A 19,476-nucleotide genomic window follows, 5' to 3' on the forward strand; every position below is an offset into this window, starting at 1 on the left:
TTTTGTTATTTTCTTCTGATGTCGTCACATTTGATTATCTTGATAAGATTATTTTGAAAGTTGATTTCCCTCACTCACTTAAGATTTTATAGTTGCTTGGGTTTGTGTTGACGGTATCCTTTGGCACTTGGTTTATCAGTAGTTCCCACTGCATGCAAGGCCAAGGTCTCCTGTGAGAATGCCAGTCTCTGTGGACATCTGTAGGAGATATGGCAGGACAGGAGCTTTCCAGGTGCACTCTCCTTATCTTCCCAGCAGAAGTTCCATTCTCCTGCTACCTCTTTCCCTCAAGCCCACCTCTCCCCAACTGGGGCAGCTCACTGGGTCGGGTCCAGACCAAGTGGAAATCCACTGAAGGCCACAGGCCTCCATGTGTGCTGGAGATCGTCAGCCCTGGGGGTGGGGAGTGGGCACCGTGCACCTCGCTGAGAATCTTCTTGAGGGCACAGTGTGTCTGGTGATTTCCTGGCTTCTGCGTGGAGTAACCTTGGGCTGTGGGGCCTCAGCCAGCCTGGGAGTGCCCTGCTATTCATCAATCCATGAGATCCCTGCCTGCCAAGTACCCACGGCTCCTCCCTCTTCTCCCTGACCAGAGTGTAGCAGCCAGCCCCAGAGGCGGTCACAGTTAAGTAAACTCAGCCCATCCTTTCAGTCCTAATTTCTCTGCTTTTTTCATCCAAGTCTTCCCTATACAATGTAGATGTCCCTCTCTGGCTGCTTGTACCCTGGAACCACTCTCCTAGTCACTTTCTGCCTTACCTCTAGTTCCATGGTGGATTTCCAGTGCCCTTTAAATCTCTTCTGCTGTGCCATTTCATTCCCATAAGTTCTGTTATTTTTCTTTTGATACTTCCAAATTCTTCTTTATGCTCATTCAGTGTCTTCTTAATATTCTTTACCTCTTTATCCATATTTTCCTTCATTTTCTTGAATTAATTTAGCATATTTGCTGCAACATCTTTGATTAGTTCTAAATTCTGTGTCTTCTTGGAAGTTCTGGTTTGTTTCTTTGGCTGGGCCATATCTCCCATTTCTTAGTGTGGCTTATAATGTTTTGCTCACTTCTGGGTATCTGATTATCTTGATGAGTTTACTTTGAAGCTCAGTTTCTCTCTTGCCTAGGGTTTTACTGTTGACTGGCTTTGGGTTGAGGCTCTTTTGACAGTTGGTTTAGCATTGCTCATGTTTGACCGATTGGATTACTTAAGCTCTTCTTCATCTGATTATTGCCCTGGGTAACGGTATAGTTGTTAAGATTGCACTCTTTGTGAAATTGTTTCACCCCCAGGGGAAGCTACCTTTCCATGTTCCTTCTCTGGGAATCTTGATCTGTTGTGTTCATTTTTTATTTGCCTCTATAATTTTTTTTTTTTAACCTCTGCTTTCATTGCCTGTAGCTGCTTTTACCTGAAGGGCAAAGTCTGGGAAGAGGGTCACCTGGGAGAGGACTTTCCAAGTCAGTATTTTCCAGGCAAAACAGGTCCTAGGTTCCATGAAGGGGGCCCAGGCCAGTTCCAAAGAGCCCTGGGGAGAGGGTCAGGAAAGACCCCATAAAGCCTTTTTGATGACTCTCCAAAGCTGTGCTTTACTGGCCTGCCCAGCAGATGGTGCTTTTCAGCAAACCATTCTCCGCAGTCCTAGCTAGCCCTTGCATCTTTGAACTTTCATCACTCTCTGCTGCCGAATAGTGGGCCCAGCTATCACTGTCTGAAAGAGCTGTGATGAAGAGCTGTGATCAGTACTTCATTGTGCCCTGTCCCTCCCAGCCCCTGTTCTTGGGGATGAGGGCTTCTGTACCCACCTCCATCTGCAGCAGTCAGATAGGACTGCAGCTCAGGTGGCTGCCTCAAGGGTGGGAGCAGGAGCCAGCAGCCACTGCAGAGCAAGCCACTCAGAGCTCTTTACTGCAGTTCTCAGCCTCTTCCCTGCTGCACGGTGCTCCCAGAATGGTTGTTTCAGACAGTTCCTGCCTGTCCACTAGCTGATTTTGGAGGAGGAGTGAGCCCTGCAGCCCTGCATTCCACTATCTTCTGCAGCTCCAGTTGTCTTTTGGTATCTTTGATCCTAAACTCTTTCTATGTTTTTCTTTGTAATAAATTCATTCCCTTGATTTGAGTAGTACATTCAGTAGAGATGGTCATCCTGCCATGTTGCAGGCATTTTGTTAAGTGTTTGATAAAATTACCTTTACCTTATTTAATCATGGTAACCATCCTGTGGGGTCAACGCTATTGCTAGCCATGTATCCTGATGAGCTCAGAGAGGTTGAGTAAGCTGTCCAGAGTCACACAATCAGTAAGGGGGGAATAGGATCTGGGCTGATGCACGGTTTTTTCTGTAAGTGATATTGGCTTTTCTAAATCCTCTCCTGATTCTGACTGTTAAGTGGGGGCAGAATGGGTACATCACTTGTTCATTTTGCAAAAATCCCTGAACATCTGTTTTTGCCCCGCCTGGTGCCCGGCCTTGGGGGACAAGGACACAGAGCCCACCACCAAAAAGCTCACATATTAATTCTAAACAGAAGGGACTGATAAAAGTTGCTGTTTATTCCCCAGGGAAATACCAAGCCCGGATTCTTTCTGAGAGCCTCCTCACGCCCGCCGAGTACCAGAGAGAGGTCGATTATGAGCTGGGGTCTGGGAAAGTGGACTCACTGGGTGCCTTTCTCAGTACCCTCTGTCCAGGTGGGATGTGGTGAGACAGACTGACTCAAGTTCATAAATGCACCGGACAGCAATGTACGGGGCAAAGGGGCCCCCCTCAGAACCCCTCCCTGCTGAAGTGGGGTCCCTTCATTCTGTCTGGGGAGGGGCCCACCTCTGAGCCCCCTCCCTGCTGAAACGGGGTCCCTCCATTCTGTCTGGGGGTCATGTGCTTTCTTGTGCTGTCAGGAGGAGCTCTGCCTGCATACAGCCTCCCCTGCTCTGGCCATTGTGTCTTCCTGCAGGGGTTGTGTGGGCTCTGCCTTGGGGGCTCACGTGGCCTCTCCAGCCTTGGCAGCTTCCACTCCCCGCCTCCTCTCTGAACAGCTTGAAGCTTTGTCCTGGAGCGTTGTCTTCCAAGTGCTCAGTGCCCTTCCCCCTCCTTTGCCTGGCTAACTCACCCCACGAGATGTGGCTCATTTCCTTCTGAAACCTTCTCGGACCCTCTTTCTCCCCCACCACAGGCTTACAGCCCTTCTCTGCCCCTTAGCTTCTTGCTCTTCCTTCCATCGTGTTCCGCATCGCAGCATCCCTGACCTTGCCAGTGTGTCTGTCCCCTCACTGCGCTGTGCTGGCCATGTCTCCTTCAGCTCTGTGACCCCAGGTCTCCTGACAGGGCCTGGCACCTCATGGGTGTCCAGAGGTGTTTGCTGACCTGGGTCAGGATGGAAAACACATTTCTGCTTCTTCTGTCTGTTTTGGGTAGAGGGCGACCTTGACACTTTGCTGGACAGATTTTACCAGGAGAATCAAGGCCAGGCCCCTTCCTCGGTCCCTGCAGCAGCCTCTGTGGATGTCAATGCGGCCCCCGTGTGCACAGGTGAGTGACTGGAGGGACCCCCCAGGAGTGGCAGGGAGCGGCACTGGGGGCCCCTGCCCAGGGCGGCCTGTCCTGAGCATCAAAATCAAAGCCTGTGTGAGTTTAGTCTTAAAGATAATCTCTGTTTGCCCGGAAATGTGCATCTGTCTGCTTTCCCCGAGAGAGTACATGCCGATTTCGGGCTTGTAAATGCACTGTTGAAATGTCTTACCCTCACGAAGTCCCTGAAGAGGTGTGGGAATCTCCTCTCCTGTCTGAGAAGATGCTGTGCCCATGCAAAGCCCACCCTTGGCACCGCGGCCTCTGTGACGTGCCCCTGCCCGCAGGCAGAGTGGCTCACTGTACCCCTGCTCCCATGGGGGCTCAGCTTGAGCTTTTAGTAGCATGCGGAGAAAGACACATCTCAGGCACATGACAGATCTTTGGCTGCCGTCCCCTCCCCCTGGTCACCTCGGAGCTTGCCGCTTTGCTGTGGGTGGTCTCTCCTCCACTCCAGGGCCATCGAGGACTCCCTGGCTGAGTCTGTCCATGTTGAATGTGCAGCAGACCAGCCACCCTGGCCTGAACTCCCGGCTCACCCGCCTTCCCGCCTCTGCTTCCAGGCCACAGTCCGCAGCTGCACAGCCTCAGGCCCTTCCAGCTGGCGGTGGCCCAGAAGCTCCTCTCCCAGGTATGCTCAATTGCTGATTCCAGCACCCAGAACCTGGACCTCGGATCCTTCGAGAAAGTTGCCTTTCTGATTTGCATTCCGCCCTCGGAGGTGGCCTACCAGCAGACCGTGCTGCGTGTCCGGCATTCAGGTCTGTGGCCTTTGGGGGCAAAAGTGGTGATCCATCTAGAGTCATGTTGGCAGTTTAACTTTATTCTTTGCTTCTGTGGTAGGTAGGCAAGTACTACTGTCCCTGTTTTATGGCTTATGAAACTGATGCTCAGGGAAGATGGCTTGACCAAAATCTTACAGATGTAGGAGTTGAGTTTTCTCTATGACACACTCTGGCCAACCATCTAATTATGTGTTGATATCTGACTCCCACTTAATGTTCTTTCCCTGTACTTCCAAGGGGGATTGAGATTAAACCATGAAACACACAGAGCGTCAGCATCTGCAGAGGCTGTGTGCATTCAGGGTGGGAGCCAGTTTTGCAGAGTAGAGCATCCGCCCTCGGCCACGGCATGCCTGGGTCCCGCTGTCTCATGCAGTCGTTGCTGTGGTTTCCTGGCCTCTGCAGGGCCTTTACCTGGTGGCCCGTGGCTCTCCCCTGAGTGGACGAGTGCCTCTCCATGCACAGAGCAGAGGCACGCCCAGTGTCCATGGGGCAAGGAAAGAGCTGGAGGCACTAGCGTGTTTTTCCTTTGCTGCAGGGGTTTTACTGGAGCTTGGCTTGGAAAAGGAGAACCTGACCAAGCAGAGAGCAGAACAGTATGTCTTGAAGCTAGACACGGAGGCTCAGACAAAATTTAAGACCTTTCTGCAAAACTGCTTTCAGAACCCACACACGCTATTCGTCCTGATCCACGACCATGCCCACTGGGGCCTCGTGAGGTTAGAGGGTCCTGGCCCAGGGCAGGGGGTCCCTTTCTCTGCAATACTTGAGGCCATGGGCATCTTGCTGCTGGGCTTGGGGGCTGTGAGCAGGTGCCCCAGGTGCCTTTCAGAACCTCAGAGCTGCGAGTTTCTCTGGTGTCGCAAGGGCAACCTTGGAAATTCACCACCGCAGAGACCTGGGGCTAGAGAAAAGGGGAATGCCTCAGGCATGCAGTGCAGAGCTTGGCCAGGAACTAAGACCCTGGACCTTTGTTTCTGCACCCCACTCAGCAGAAGGACCTTGCCGTGGGGCAGTGCCTGCGAGTGCTGCCCTGCCCAGGCCCCTCCTTAGGGAGGCTCGTGGACTCACCCTTTCCCACAGTCCCAGCGGAGCCTGCCATTCGCCAGGCAATTTTCCTTATTCAGTTACAGTGAATATAAATACCAGTGCATATCTGATGGTACCAAGCCAGGAGTCGGACGGGGTTTGTCCTGGTCATTTACCAGGTTGCTATTGGCCATGGGGCCATGCATTTGGACACAGCCGCTGACCGAGGGGGGCCTCTGCAGGTGGGAAGGCATGGCAGGGGGTGGGATCAGGGACAAGCCTTTGGTTTATCACAATTCATGGGGCCTTGGGACAGCTGGGCCCTGCAGGGCACCTGAGTAAGGTCCATACAGGGCCCATGGGGCTCAGGGGAATTTGAACACCCTGACATGTTATAGAAAGCTGTATTGTGAATGCTCATTTTGGGGCAGGCTTCTTGGTATGGTTCCCTGATTTTTCTCACCCTGCACTCATGGGAGAGAAGGCAGAGGATATTGTCCCACAGAGAGAACTCAGCTGGGCCTGTCTCCGAGGCCCCTATCCGGATGCTTCCATTCCTTCCCCACTTCCTTTGAACTTGGCACAGGTGTTATCATCTTATGTCCTTCTTGGGTCATTGCAAGGTCAGTAGGAATTCAGGGAAACGGGTCTAGGGAGAGGACCACCTCTCCAACTGGGCCACAGAAAAAGGTGCTTCGCTGAATGCTCCTGGGCCAGAGCCACTGTTCTGGAGAAATGTGTGTGCCTTTTAAGAACCCCCTAGAAATATTGCTCTCCAGCCAAATACTCAGTAAGTAGCAAGGATCAGAGTGGCCCTTGCAGGTCCCTGCGGTGCAGCCATTTAGTATCCCTCATCCTAGTTACGCGCAGAATTAAACGTTTCAATAGTTGGCAGAGTTGGGGGCGGGATGCTAGCATAAATGTGTTCAATGCTTGAGGGTCTCCTTGCTGTGTCCTCTCCCCCTTTCCCCTCAGCAGCGCAGCTCACGGTCTCTGCTCTCAAGGTGACGCACCCGTGGGCTTGGTGGACAGACTGCTCAACTGCAGGGAGGTGCAGGAGACCCCGAACGTACTGACGCTGCAGGTGACATCCTCCCCGTACGCGCTGCAAACCCAGCACAGCCTCATCAGCCCCTACAACGAGGTCCACTGGCCTGTCTCCCCCAGCCCCGTGAGTGCCCCCGGGCTCCAAGACATCTGCTTCGTAAAGGTCAGGGTGAACCACTTAGCTGGGCTTCAGGAGTCCAGCTCCGTCCACCTCTGAATTGCCAGGTTAGCGGGGAGCCTTCCCCAAGGTCTGTAGACACCGTCCTGAGATGAATCGGGGTGGCCCTGTCCTGGATGGCATCTGCAGTGAGGTTGACACTCACTCCTGGTGAGTGAAGCCCTCTGAGAAGCCTCCGGAACCTCGACTGCTGACGATGGGGCCTGAGGTCTGTGGGGTGAGGGCTCCACACTGAAGACCTCAAGTGCCTACGAGCCTTAGAAATGTCCTTGTTCCTGTCTCCACATCCTCAGGCCACATACTTCAGAGCCTCTTTCCTCCAAACAGATGTATGTCCTGGAAGCCTGGCGCGCTTTACTTTAGCTCAGTGCCTGGGTTTTCTCATCATAGTAGAGCACCGAGACCATCTGGTGATAGAAGGATTCCGGGCGGCTGAATTCTAGCTAGTTAGATGAGTAAGAGTTAAACATGAAATGTTTTAGTACACATGGGGCCTTCTTGAGAGAATCTTTTGAAAACACCAAAGCCTGCCTCTCCTCTAGACTCAGAACTGATAATGAGCAGTCATTTCTGGAGCGCTGGCCGTGCTCCAGGCTCTGTCCTAAGTGTTTTATGTCCATGCACCCAGATGGGAGAAAGAGGCAGCGCCCGGTCAGCCCACTGGGTGAGGGCATCCCATAAGTGGTGGGATTGGGACATGACTGGCATTCCGGCTCTGTGCCCATGCAGACCGCTGTGCTGCTTGGGGCAAGGTCCAGGCTTTTTTACTGTTAAAAAGATACCCCAGCTTTGCCAGGCTCTGAAATCTGAGAAGCATTGATGTCCACGTGGGGGGAGTTTTATGTCAGTGTGAGTGCAATTGGCTAGATAAAAGCATCCCTTCTGTTGATTTTAATAGCAACTGAATTCAAGATGGTAAACTTCCATATTTCTAAAAGCAGTTTAAGATTTTGGGAAAAAAGTAATTGTAAGAGGAAGTTGCATGTTAAAATGTAATAAGCTGGGGTGCATGGGTGGTTCAGTGGAGAAGGCTCGCCTTTCATGCGGGAGACCCAGATTCGATTCCCTGAACATGCACCCCCCCCAATATATATATATATATATATATAATAAGGCTGATGACCTCTTGGTTGAGACACTGGGCCCCCAGCATGGAAAGCTCCAACTGGTGGGAAACGTCACCCTTTAAGGAGTGAGCGCTTTCCGCTCTGGTCCACAGAGGAGAGAAATAGATAAAGTGATGAATGAGGAATTGTTAGTCATTGCAAACCAGACCAAGATCCCAAAGTGGCCCCCCGCGTGCCAGCACGTGTGCCTCCTGCCACCCCGACGTGTGATGACGGATGCTGTTTTCTGTTTTAGGAAGCGGACTTGTATCAGGATAATAAGAAGTACTTTGGGCTGTCAGAGTTTATTGAATCCACCCTTTCGGGACACAGCCTCCCCTTGCTCAGATATGATAGTTCCTTTGAGGCCATGGTCACCGCGTTAGGAAAAAGGTACACTTCTCTTCTTGAAGATGCTAAAATGCCCACTAATGGGAAGTGCAAGCTGAGGTGTGTGCGGACAGCCAGCGAACTCCGGGAGCGGAGCTCACCTCTCTCTCCCTCCCTTTGTGAGAGGGGTCGGGGTTTATGTCTTGTCCTGCATTTGAACCATTTTGGGTCAGTGATGTCGTGGTCATGCTCCAGGCAGTTTTAGAGATGGAAATGGACAGAAATATGTGGGGATATGGGATTATGGGTTTGAGAATGAAGGAAGGGCAAAAAAGAAGAAAGGGAAGCGAGGTAGCAAAATGGTTAAAGGGAACAATATTAATCATTGTTGGCTTCATGTTTGTATTTCCCCTACATATCCCTTATTGGGTGCTTATTTTGTGCCATACATTGTCCCAAGAACTCTACTTTCATTCTGTGGTTTGACCTCACAACTCCTCTGAATCAGCTGCTGTTCTTATCTCCATTTTGCAAGTAAAGAAACTGAGGCATGGGGAAGCCCCTTCATACTCTAAGGCCACAGTCCAGCAAGTGGCAGGCCTGGGCATGGGCCCAGAAGCAGCCAAAGACTGCAGAGCTTTGACCCCTGACACCACAGGCCTGTGAAGTGGATATTAATCCTGTCATTCTGCAGACGAGGCAGCCGAGTCTCGGAGAGATTAAGTGGTTGTGGTGTCACACATTTATGTATTATAAAGCCTGGTTAAGTTCTATAGACTAAGGCAGAACAAAATGAGCAGCTCTGCCACAGTCATGCGGCCCTTCGTTTCCCTTCTTGCAAATAAAGAGGTCAAGTGAGACATATTTCTCAAGCTGTGTTCCAAGAAACTCTGCTTTTGCTGGACACTCGTGGTTGTCAAGCCAAAAAGGGTTCCATGGCCAAATATGTTTGAGAAATGCTACATTCAAAGAAAGCATGTCTTTACCACAGGTGTCCTCAGAGCCATGCATGCTGTGAACCTCCAGAGAAGGATGCACTGCATAGCATCTCCCCAACTTAATTTGGCCACGGAGCTTTCCTAGCTCAGGGTGAATGTGGTTTATTTCATGGCTTTAATGTTCTTCAGGAAACTCTTTGAGGAACTAAGTCCCTGAGACCTTTGAGCTCCATGGCATTGTCAAAGATTCATTAGGCCAGTTCTCAAACTCGCGGGTTGGCAGCTGCTCCCATAAACCTGCTGAGTGCAGAAGTCCTGTCTTCTCTGCCTCGCTCCTCAGCTTTTCACTGCAACTCACATCCATTGAGTGCTAATTGTGTTATAGACACTGGGCCTTCTTATAGTCCTTGCCACAACCCAGTGAAGCAAGAAACACTGTTGTTATTACTTTGCGGTAAGAGAAATGGAGACTTGGTGAGGCTAGCTCACTTGCCTGAGACCATTCAGGTTTGTAGTGAAGCAGGACCCAAATGCTGGTAACTTGACCCCAAGACTGGATGACCACTAGGAACACAGTCCAAGATTGCATAGCTAGTAAAAACTAGTAAAAGCCAGTCTGACCAATGTACTGATGCGTCTTGGCTCTACCTTTATCGGTTTTGACCTTGAACGAATAATTTAACTTGTCTGGACTTCTGTATCCTCAGCTGCAGAACTGATCACTTTTCCAGTGGCTTCTTAGGAGGGTTTCATGAGACAACATGCACAGCACAGGCTCAACAACGGTTGTAGGCTGAGGACTCAGCCTCCAGGATCATACTTGTGGTTTTGAGCCCTGGAAAGTTTCTTGATTCTCTGTGGGAATAATAACCTACTTTAATAGGGGTGTTATGAAGATTAAAATTAGTTAATATAAATAAAGCACTGATAAGAGAGCCTGGCATGCATATGTGCTCAATGTTAGCTGCTGTGGTCATCGTTATTGTCATCTCCTCTCTTTACTTTCCCTCTCTGCTAAACCTACAAGAGTTGGGTAAATATGAAATTTTATATTTCATTGAACTCCAAGAGAATATCAAATCGTGGTTGGGACACCCAGGGATCATTTAGTTTAACCACCTCACTCTGTAGTTGTAGGAACTGAGGCCCAGAGAGAGGAGGTGGTCTGCCCAGGGTCACACAGCCTATCTGAGGCAGCTGGGGACTGAAGCCAGAGTTGATGCTATTTCTACCATCCCATGCTGCCTTTTTAGGAATCATCCCTCTGGAAAATGCTCTTGAAACCAGTAATTTGAAACAGAAGGAAATACAGGGACGAGCATCTGAATTCCTGCTTCTTGCTATCAGGCATAGCCAGACTGCTGGGTTTCCCTTGCAGCAGAGATCTCCGGGGACAGCTAGGAAATCTGCTCATGGGGCTGCAAATCTCATCCAAGCTTACTGTGACCTAAAGCTGAGGGATTTAGACATTCAGTGACTCCCATTTTTATTCCACTGTGCTTTCTCTGGTGCTTCCTTCCAGCCCTGAGGAGGCTGCAGTCTCTGCTGGACCACAGCCTCAGCACATGCCCTGGCCTGGTGTGGCTGCACCTTGGAGCCCTCTACATGCTTGTCTTTTCTTTCTTTTAAGCAATAGTTGTGACGCTGCATAACTGACACAGAGCAGCTGGCACAAGGTTCCAATTTGATGAGTGTGATAGATTTGGACACGTGTGAAACCTTCTCCACAATGAAGTTAAGGAGAAAGACTTTCCTTCTGTCCCTCTGTCCCTCCCCTCACTATAGATTAATTTGAGTTTTCTATAAATGGAATTATACAATATATACTCGATGATGTTTGGCTTCTTTCACTCCACATGTTTCTTTTGAGATTCATCCATATCATCACCAGTATCAGTAGTTCACTCCTTTTTACAGTGTTGTAGGGTATTCTACCAGAGTTTGCTTATTTTGTAGTGAATAGACATTTAGATTGTTTTGCAGTTTTAAGTGATTACACAAAAAGCTGCCATGAACACTTATATCCAAGGCTTTGTGAAGACATATGCTTTCATTTCTCTTGGGTAAATATTACATGATAGAAAGGCTGTGTGCTGGTTTAAAAGGATGTATGACCCCTAGAAAAGCCATGTTTTAATAAAAACCCCATTTCATAAAGTTATTTTATGAAATACCTATTCAATACTGTATGTTTGAAACTGTAATCAGATCATCTCCCTAGATGATGTGATTTAGTCAAGGGTGATTTTTAAACTGGATTAGGTGTCGACATGTCTCCACCCATTTGGGTGGGTTGTGATTGGTTTATTGGAATCCTGTAAAAGAGGAAACGTTTTGGAGAATGGAAGATTGAGAAAGAGCAGAGAATGCTGCAGCACCATGAAGCAGAGAGTTCACCAGCCAGCAACCTTTGGAGATGAAGAAGGAAAACACCTCCTGGGGAGCTTCATGAAACTGGAAGCCAGGAGAGAAAACCAGCAGATGACGCCGTGTTCACCATGTGCCTTCTCACTTGAGAGAGAAACCCTGACCATGTTCGCCATGTGCCCTTCGACTTGAGAAAGAAACCCTGAACTTCATCGACCTCCTTGAACCAAAGTATCTTTCCCTGGATGCCTTAGATTGGACATTTCTATAGATTTGCTTTAATTGGGACATTTTCTCAGCCTTAGAATTGTAAACTAGCAACTTATTAAATTCCCCTGTTAAAAGCCATTCCGTTTCTAGTATATTGCATTCTAGCAGCTAGCAAACTAGAACAGGCTGGGTTATGTGGTAGGCATATGTTTAACTTTTTAAGAATCTCCCAAACTGCTTTCCAAAGTATGTGCATCATTTTACTTTCCTACTTGAGTGTATGAAAATTCCTGCTGTTCTGCATCCTTGCCAGAACTTGATATTGTCAGTCTTTTTAATTTTAGCCATTCTAATACGTGTGTAACGGCATCTTATTGTTGCTTTCATTTGCATTTTCCCAATGACTGTTGATATTGGGCATCTTTTCCTGTGCCTATCTGCCATTCATATATCTTCTTTGGTGAAGTGTCTTTTGATGAACTGATCTCTTGATGAATTGATCATTATGAAATGACCCCATTTAATATTCTTTTCTCTGAAATCTACTTTCTCTGATATTAATATAGCCATTTCAGCTTTCTTTTGATTAATGTTTTTAGGGTTTATCCATTTCTGCTTTTACTTATGTTTTAGCTTGCTAAATGCTGGAATGCAATATACCAGAAACAGAACAGCTCTTTTTTTTGCATGCACTGGGAATCGAATCCGAATTCTCGGCATAGCAGGCGAGAACTCTGTCACTGCACCACTATTGCCTGCTCGAACAGCTTTTAAAAAGAGAATTTATTAAGTTACAAGTATACAGTTCTAAGGACATAAAAACATCCAAAATAAGGCATCTAGAGAAAGATACCTGGACTCAAGAAAGGTGATGTCTGTCACATGGGAAGGCACATGGCTGGCTTCTGCTGGTCCCTGCTTCCAATTCCTTTGCTTCCAGCTTCTGATGCCAGTGGTTTCCTTTTTAAGTGTCTATGGGCCTTCACTGTCTTCTCTGGGACACAAGTATGGTTTCTGGCTTGCTTAGCATCTCATGGGAGGAAGCGTGGTGACATCTGCTGGGCTCTGAATCTCCAGACGCCCATGTCTAGTGTCTACTCTCTTTCTCGGTGCTCCAAGCATCTTCAAATGTCTCCGTCTCTGTCGGCTCTGAGCTTTCTCCAGAATGTTTCCTCTTTTATCGGACTCCAGTGAACTGATTAAGACCCACCTAGAATGGGCGGGGTCACATCTACATCCAGTCAAAAGGCCGTACTCACAATTGGATGCATCACAGCTCCATGGAAATAATCCAATCAAAAGGTTCCCACCCCACAGTATTGAATCAGGATTAAAAGAAACATGCCTGCCCTCAAAAGATTGGATCTGGGAAAAGGATACAGCTTTTCTGGGGTACATAATAGCTTCAAATTGGCATATTCCACCTTCTGGACCCCAAAAAGACATGTTCTTTGTATATACAAAACATACTCATTCCATTACAATATCACAAAAGCCTTAAACCATTTCAGTAACAGCACAAATACAATGCAAAATCAAAAACAGTATCAAGTCTCATCAAAATCAGCTTCAGGCGGGCCGCGGTGGCTCAGCGGGCAAGAGTGCTTGCCTGCTATGCCGGAGGACCCCGGTTCGATTCCCGGCCCCAGCCCATGTAAAAAACAAACAAACAAACAAAATATAATAAAATAAGAAAATGTTTAAAGATGTTTCCCCTTCTTCCTCCCTTCCTTCCTTCCATCCTTCCTTCCTTCTCTGTCTTTCTTTCCTTCCCTTCCTCCCTCTCAAAAAAAAAAAAAAAAAAAAAAAAATCAGCTTCAGCCATGGTTTGTCCTAAGGCAAATTTTCCTCTGGCTCTGGACCTGTGAAATTCAGAATAAGTTATCTACTTCCAATTTGCAAAGGAGGAAGAGTCATAAGATACATGTTCCCATTGCCACAGGGAGAAATAACAAAGAAAGCAGAGTCACCGGATCCAAACAGTTCCATAAACCTGCAAGGAAAACTCCATTGGATTTCAAAGTCTGAGAGTCATTTATAGAATGACGTTTCATCCTCTGGGATTTAGAGGGCAGCAATTTCACCCTCTCTAAGGATTTACATGGTGGCCCTTCACTTTCCAAGCACTGGGGTGAGGGTTGCCACATTGAGGGACATTGGGGAGAGTACCTTGTTCTCGGCTCCACCCTCTCCAGGCATCCAGGCAGCACTCAGGCCATCTGCCATCTCCAGGGCACGTGCTCTACACCCTCAGAACAATGAGGTGATTGCCAGGCTCCCCCAAATCCCCAGGGAGTGTGCACCCCACTCTCCAATGCCTGAGGCCCTAAAACTCTTCTGAACAGCAAGGCGGCAGGCCCGCCCTCTGCTTCTGGGCAAACACATCTTTTCCACCTGGATGGGTGGTCCGCCCTGTGCTGCTGAGGCAGACTCACCCTTTCCATATGCATGATGGGTCTGCTCTCCTGGCCTGAGGTTTCTTGGGTTCGGACCTTAGCTTCCAAGATTCTGCCTTTGAAGTAATTTTTCCTTCAGCTTGTCCTTGTCTGTCCCTTTTCGTTTAGACTGTCAGTGGTTCCCATTTATACAGATCCTGCAATGCTGTTATTGGTTTTCCATGCAATGTATGTGGACCACACCCATCAGATAATAGGCTCTTTCATAAATCCTTTCTGGATAACTCCCTTTACATTTCTGGCTTTTTCTGAAATGTCTGATTGTGTCAATGTTTGGTTAAATACTCACATGGGGTACTATTCTCTGGGGTCTCCTTTTTTGGAAGCCCAGAGTTTTTCAGAAGATCAGTTTCTGCTTTCTTTGTACCCAAGAGTTCAGTTCTCAGCTTATCTCTTTCCTGTCACATTTCCTATAAACTACAAGGAAGTACCAGGCTGCATTTTCCACATTTAGTTTGGCCGTCTCTTCTGCTAAATATCCAAGTTCATCACTCTCAAATTCTTCCTTCCATTCAATACTAGCACTTAATTTTGTCAAATTCTCTGCCACTTTAAAACAAGGTTTGCCTTCCTTCCAGTTTGCAATAACACATGCATGATTTCTGTCTAAGGCCTTGTCGGAGGTATCTTGAGAGTCCACATTTCTACCAACAGTCTCTTCAAAGCAACCTGGGCTTTCCTCTATCAAGATCCTAACAACTCTTCTAGAATCTACCCCTTATCCATTTAAAAAACCATTCCACATGTGTGGTATTTCAAACCATAGCACCCTACTTCTCTCATAACAAAATCAGTTTTAGTTTGCTAAATGATGCCGAATGCAATATACCAGAAATGGAACAGCTGGTTTTTTAAAAAATTAGTATTATTGTGAAATACAACATATATACAAAAAAAAAGCAATATATTTCAAAGTACGTTGTAACGAGTGGTTATAGAACAGATATCAATTTCATATGGGTTGCAGTTCCGAATTTCAGGTTTTTCCTTCAAGCTGCTTCAATACACTGAAGACTAAAAGAGATATCGATATAATAATTCAGCAGTCGTGTTCATTTGTTAAATTTATCTTCTCTGTTATAACTCCTCTTTCCCCTTTGATGCTTCTCCCAGTCTTTAGGGTTATTTGGGCTATACCCATTCTAATTTTTTTCACGTTGGAAAGGGCTGTCAATAATATGGGATGGGGAGATGAAACTAGTTGATGTTCTGTAGAGGCTGGCCTCTCTGCATTTCAGGGCTTATCTGGTCCAGGGTCCCATCTGGAGATTGTAGGTTTCTGGAAAATTACCTAGTGCAGGCACCCTTTGTAGAATCTTATATAATGCCTAGGTGTTCTTTAGGATTGGCAGGGATGGTTTTGGTTGAGGTTTGGCAACTATGATAGGTAGCAATATCCAACTGGAATAGCTTTTAAAAAGGGAATTTATTAAGTTACAAGTTTACAGTTCTAAGGACATAAAAATGTCCAAACTAAGGATCCAGAGAAAGATACCTTGACTCAAGAAAGGCCAATATCTGTCACATGGGAAAGCATGTGGCTGGCATCTCCTGGTCCTTATTTTTGGTTCTGTTGCTTACAGATTTTGATGCCAGTTGTCTCCACTCTAAGCATGTGTGAGCCTTCACTTTACTCCTTCGGACACAACTCTTGGTTCTGCTTTGCTTAGAATCTCATGGGAAAGCACAGGGTAACATCTGTGGGGCTCTGCATCTCCAAAGTCCGTGTCTAGGCATCTGCTCTCTTTCTCAGTACACCATACATCTCCAAATTTCTGCATCTTTTTCAGCTCTGAGCATTTTCCAAAATGTTTCCTCTTTTAATGGACTCCAGTAAACTAAACAAGACCTACCTTGAATGGGCGAGGTCATATCTACACCTAACCAAAAAGTCATACCCACAATTGGGTGTATCACATCTCCATGGAAACAATCCAATAAAAAGGTTGAATCTTGAATCAGGATTAAAAGAATGTTGAACCCACAATATTAAATCAGGATTAAAAGAGACATGGTTGCCCCCACAAGATTGGATCAGGTAAAAGGACATGGCTTTTCTGGGGTATTTAACAGCTTCAGACTGGCACAACTTTTAATTTATTTGTGTCTTTATTTTTAAAGTTGGTTTCTTATAGGCATCATATAGTTAGGTCTTGATTTTTTTTATCCAATAAGAAAATCTCTGAATTTTAAAGGAGGCATTCAAACCATTTACATTGAATGTGGTTCAGTGGTAGATCTGGCTTAAATCTACCATCTTGGCATTTGTTTTCTATTTGTCCCATCTGTTCTATGTTCCCTTTTTCTGCCTTTCTTTAGATTGAGTACTTTCTTTTTATTGGAGAAGTTCCAGGTTTATCAAAAAATCATGCAGAAAATACCTAGTTGCCATATAACTCTTTCCTCCTATAGTTTTCCCTATTATTACTACTTTGTGTTTGTGTGGTACCTCTGTTACAATATAGGATATAATATTATTATAATATTAACCATTGCCCATAGTTTATATTAAGGTTTACTGTTTGTGTTGTACTATCCTATTTTTTTTTTAATATTTTATTCTAGTAACATATGTACAGCCTGAAATTTACCCTTTTAACTACTTTCAAAGATATAATTCAGTGATATTAATTGCATCTACAATATTGTGCTACCATCACCACCTTCCATTACCACAATTTTTCCATCACCCCAAACAGAAATTCTGTACTGATTAAGCATTAAGACCCCATGCCCTGCCCCCACCCCAGACCCTGATAACTTGTATTCTAGTTTCTGACTAAAAAATTGTTTATCCTAATTATATCATAACAGTGAAGTCATACAATATTTGTCCTTTTATGTCTGGTTTATTTCATGTAGATGTCTTCAGGGTTCATCCATGTTGTAGCATTCACCAGAACTTCATTCCTTGTCATGGCTGAATAATATTCCATTGCATGAATATACCACACTTTTTTTTATCCATTCATCAGTTGATGGACATTTGAGTCACTTTTACCTTTTGGCTATTGTGAATAATGTTGCTATGAATATTGGCATAGAGATAACTGTCTGAGTCCCTGTTTTCAATTCTTTTGGGTATAAACCTAGAAGTGATATTGCTGAGTCATGTGGTAATTCTATATGTAACATTTCACAGTGACTGCACCATTTTGCATTCCCAAGAACAATAAATGAGAGTTTTTTCCTCACATCCTCTCCAACATTGTTATTTTTCATTTTTTTTGAATAGTAGTCATTCTTGTAGGTATGAAGTGGTATCTCATTATGGTTTTGATTTGCATTTCCTGAATGGCTAATGATGTTGAATATCTTTCATGTGCTTTTTGGCTATTTGTATATCTTTGGAGAAATGTCTGTCCAGTCTTTTGCCCATTTTTAATTGGGTTGTTTATCTTTTTGCTGTTAAGTTGTAGGATTTCTTTAAATATTCTGGGTATTAAACCCTGATTGGATATGTGATTTCCAAATATTTTCTCTCATTTTGTAAGTTTTCTTTTTACTTTAATGCTAAAGCCCTTTGTAGAAAAGTTTTTGATTTTTGTGAAGCCCCATTTATCTAGCTATCTGTCTGTCTATCTATCTATTGCTTGTGCTTTGTTATAAAGTATATTGTAACAGAGGTACCACACAAACACAAAGTAGTAATAATAGGGAAAACTGTAGGAGGAAAGAGTTATATGGCAACTAGGTATTTTCTGCATGATTTTTTGCTAAACCTGGAACTTCTCCAATAAAAAACCTTGCACTGCCGAATGCAAGGTTTTGAAGATGCTTCCCTATGTTTTCTTCTAGGAGTTTTATGGTTTTGGTTCTTATATTTAGGTCTTTGATCTACTTTGGGTTAATTTTGTGCATGGTAAAAGATAGGTGTCTACCTTCATTCTTTTGCATATAGATATCCACTTTTCCTAGCACCATTTGTTGAAGAGACTATTCTTTCCCAAATGAATGGCCTTGGCACCCTTGTCAAAAATCAACCGGTGCTATGTGGGAGGGTTGATTTCTGTACTCGCAATTTGATTCTATTAGTCTGTGTCTGTCCTTGTGCCAGGACCATGCTGTTTTAGTACTATAGCTTTGTAATAAATTTTAAAATTGGGAAGTGTGACTCCTTCAACTTCTTTCTCAAGATGGCCTTGACTATTCAAGATGGCTTTACCCTTCCATATAAATTTGATGTTCAGCTTTTGCATTTCTTCAAAAAAGGTTATTGCAATTTTGATTGGGATTGCACTGTACCTGCAAATTGCTTTGGGTGGAATTCACATGTTTACAATACTTAGATTTCCAATCCATGTACCTGGAATGTCTTTCCATTTATTTAAGTCTTCTTTGACCTTTTTAAGCAATGTTTTGTAGTTTTCCACATATAAGTTATTTACCTCCTTTGTTAAACTTATTCCTAGATATTTGATTCTTTTGGTTGCTATTGTAAATGGAATGTTTCCCTTGATTTTCTCTTCAGAGAATTTATTACTAGTGTACAGAAACACTACTGATTTTTGGGTGTTGATCTTGTCCTTGCCACTTTGCTGAATTTGATTATTAGCCCTACTAACTTTGTTGTGGATTTTTCAGGATGTTCTCTATATAGGATCATGCATCATAAAAAAGAGAAAGTTTTACTTCTTTTTTTCCAATTTGGATGCATTTATTTATTTTTTTTTGCCTAACTGCTCTCGCTAGAATTTCCCGTATATGCTGAATAAGTGGTGACAGTGGGCATCCTTGTCTTTTTCCTGATCTTAGAGGGAAACCTTCAGTCTTTACCCATTGAAAAGGATGCTAGTTGTTTTTTTCCCCCATATATGCTCTTTATCCTGTTGAGGATGTTTTCCTATATTCCTAGTTTTACAATTGTTTTTATCAAGAAGGGGTAGTATTTTGTCAAATGCCTCTTCTGCATCGATTCAGTTGATCACATGGTTCTTTAAGTTCATTCTATTAGTGTGGTGTATTGCATGTATTGATTTTGTACTGAGCCACCTTGCCTACCTGGCGTGCATGATGCTTGATCATGATGAACAATTCTTTCAACGTACTGTGGATTCGGTTTGCTAGTATGTTGAGGTTTTTTTGCATGGGCAGGCACTGGGAATCTAACCCAGGTCTCTGGCATGGCAGGCGAGAACTCTGCCTGCTGAGCCATGGTTGCACTGTCCTTTTGAGGATTTTTGCATCTAAATTCATAAGAGATAATGGCCTGTAGTTTTCTTTTCTCGTGGTATCTTTATCTGGCCTTGGTATTAGGATGATGTTGGCCTAAATAGAATGAGTTAAGAAGCGTCCCTCCCTTCAACTTTTTGGAAGAGTTTCAGGAGGACCAGTGTTAATTCTTCTTGGAATAGTTGGTAAAATTCACCAGTGAAGCCATCTGGCTCAGGATTTTCCTTTGTTGGGAGGTTTTTGATTTAGTCTCTTTAACTGTTATTTGTCTGTTGAAATCTATTTCTTTTTGAG

General features: G+C 45.2%; 1 protein-coding gene across 1 annotated transcript in view; it reads left to right on the forward strand.

Annotated features, from left to right (window-relative positions):
- The window catches only part of GREB1 (growth regulating estrogen receptor binding 1), a 95,228-nt gene that overhangs the window by 33,597 nt on the left and 42,155 nt on the right, over positions 1-19,476 (forward strand). The window contains exons 11-16 of the mRNA XM_077153223.1: positions 2,559-2,687; positions 3,412-3,525; positions 4,128-4,325; positions 4,888-5,068; positions 6,354-6,549; positions 7,966-8,102. Coding sequence (XP_077009338.1) covers positions 2,559-2,687; positions 3,412-3,525; positions 4,128-4,325; positions 4,888-5,068; positions 6,354-6,549; positions 7,966-8,102 — 955 coding nt within the window. The remainder of the gene's footprint in view (positions 1-2,558; positions 2,688-3,411; positions 3,526-4,127; positions 4,326-4,887; positions 5,069-6,353; positions 6,550-7,965; positions 8,103-19,476) is intronic.

Source organism: Tamandua tetradactyla, chromosome 3, assembly GCF_023851605.1.
Source record: "Tamandua tetradactyla isolate mTamTet1 chromosome 3, mTamTet1.pri, whole genome shotgun sequence".
Lineage (NCBI taxonomy): Eukaryota > Metazoa > Chordata > Mammalia > Pilosa > Myrmecophagidae > Tamandua > Tamandua tetradactyla.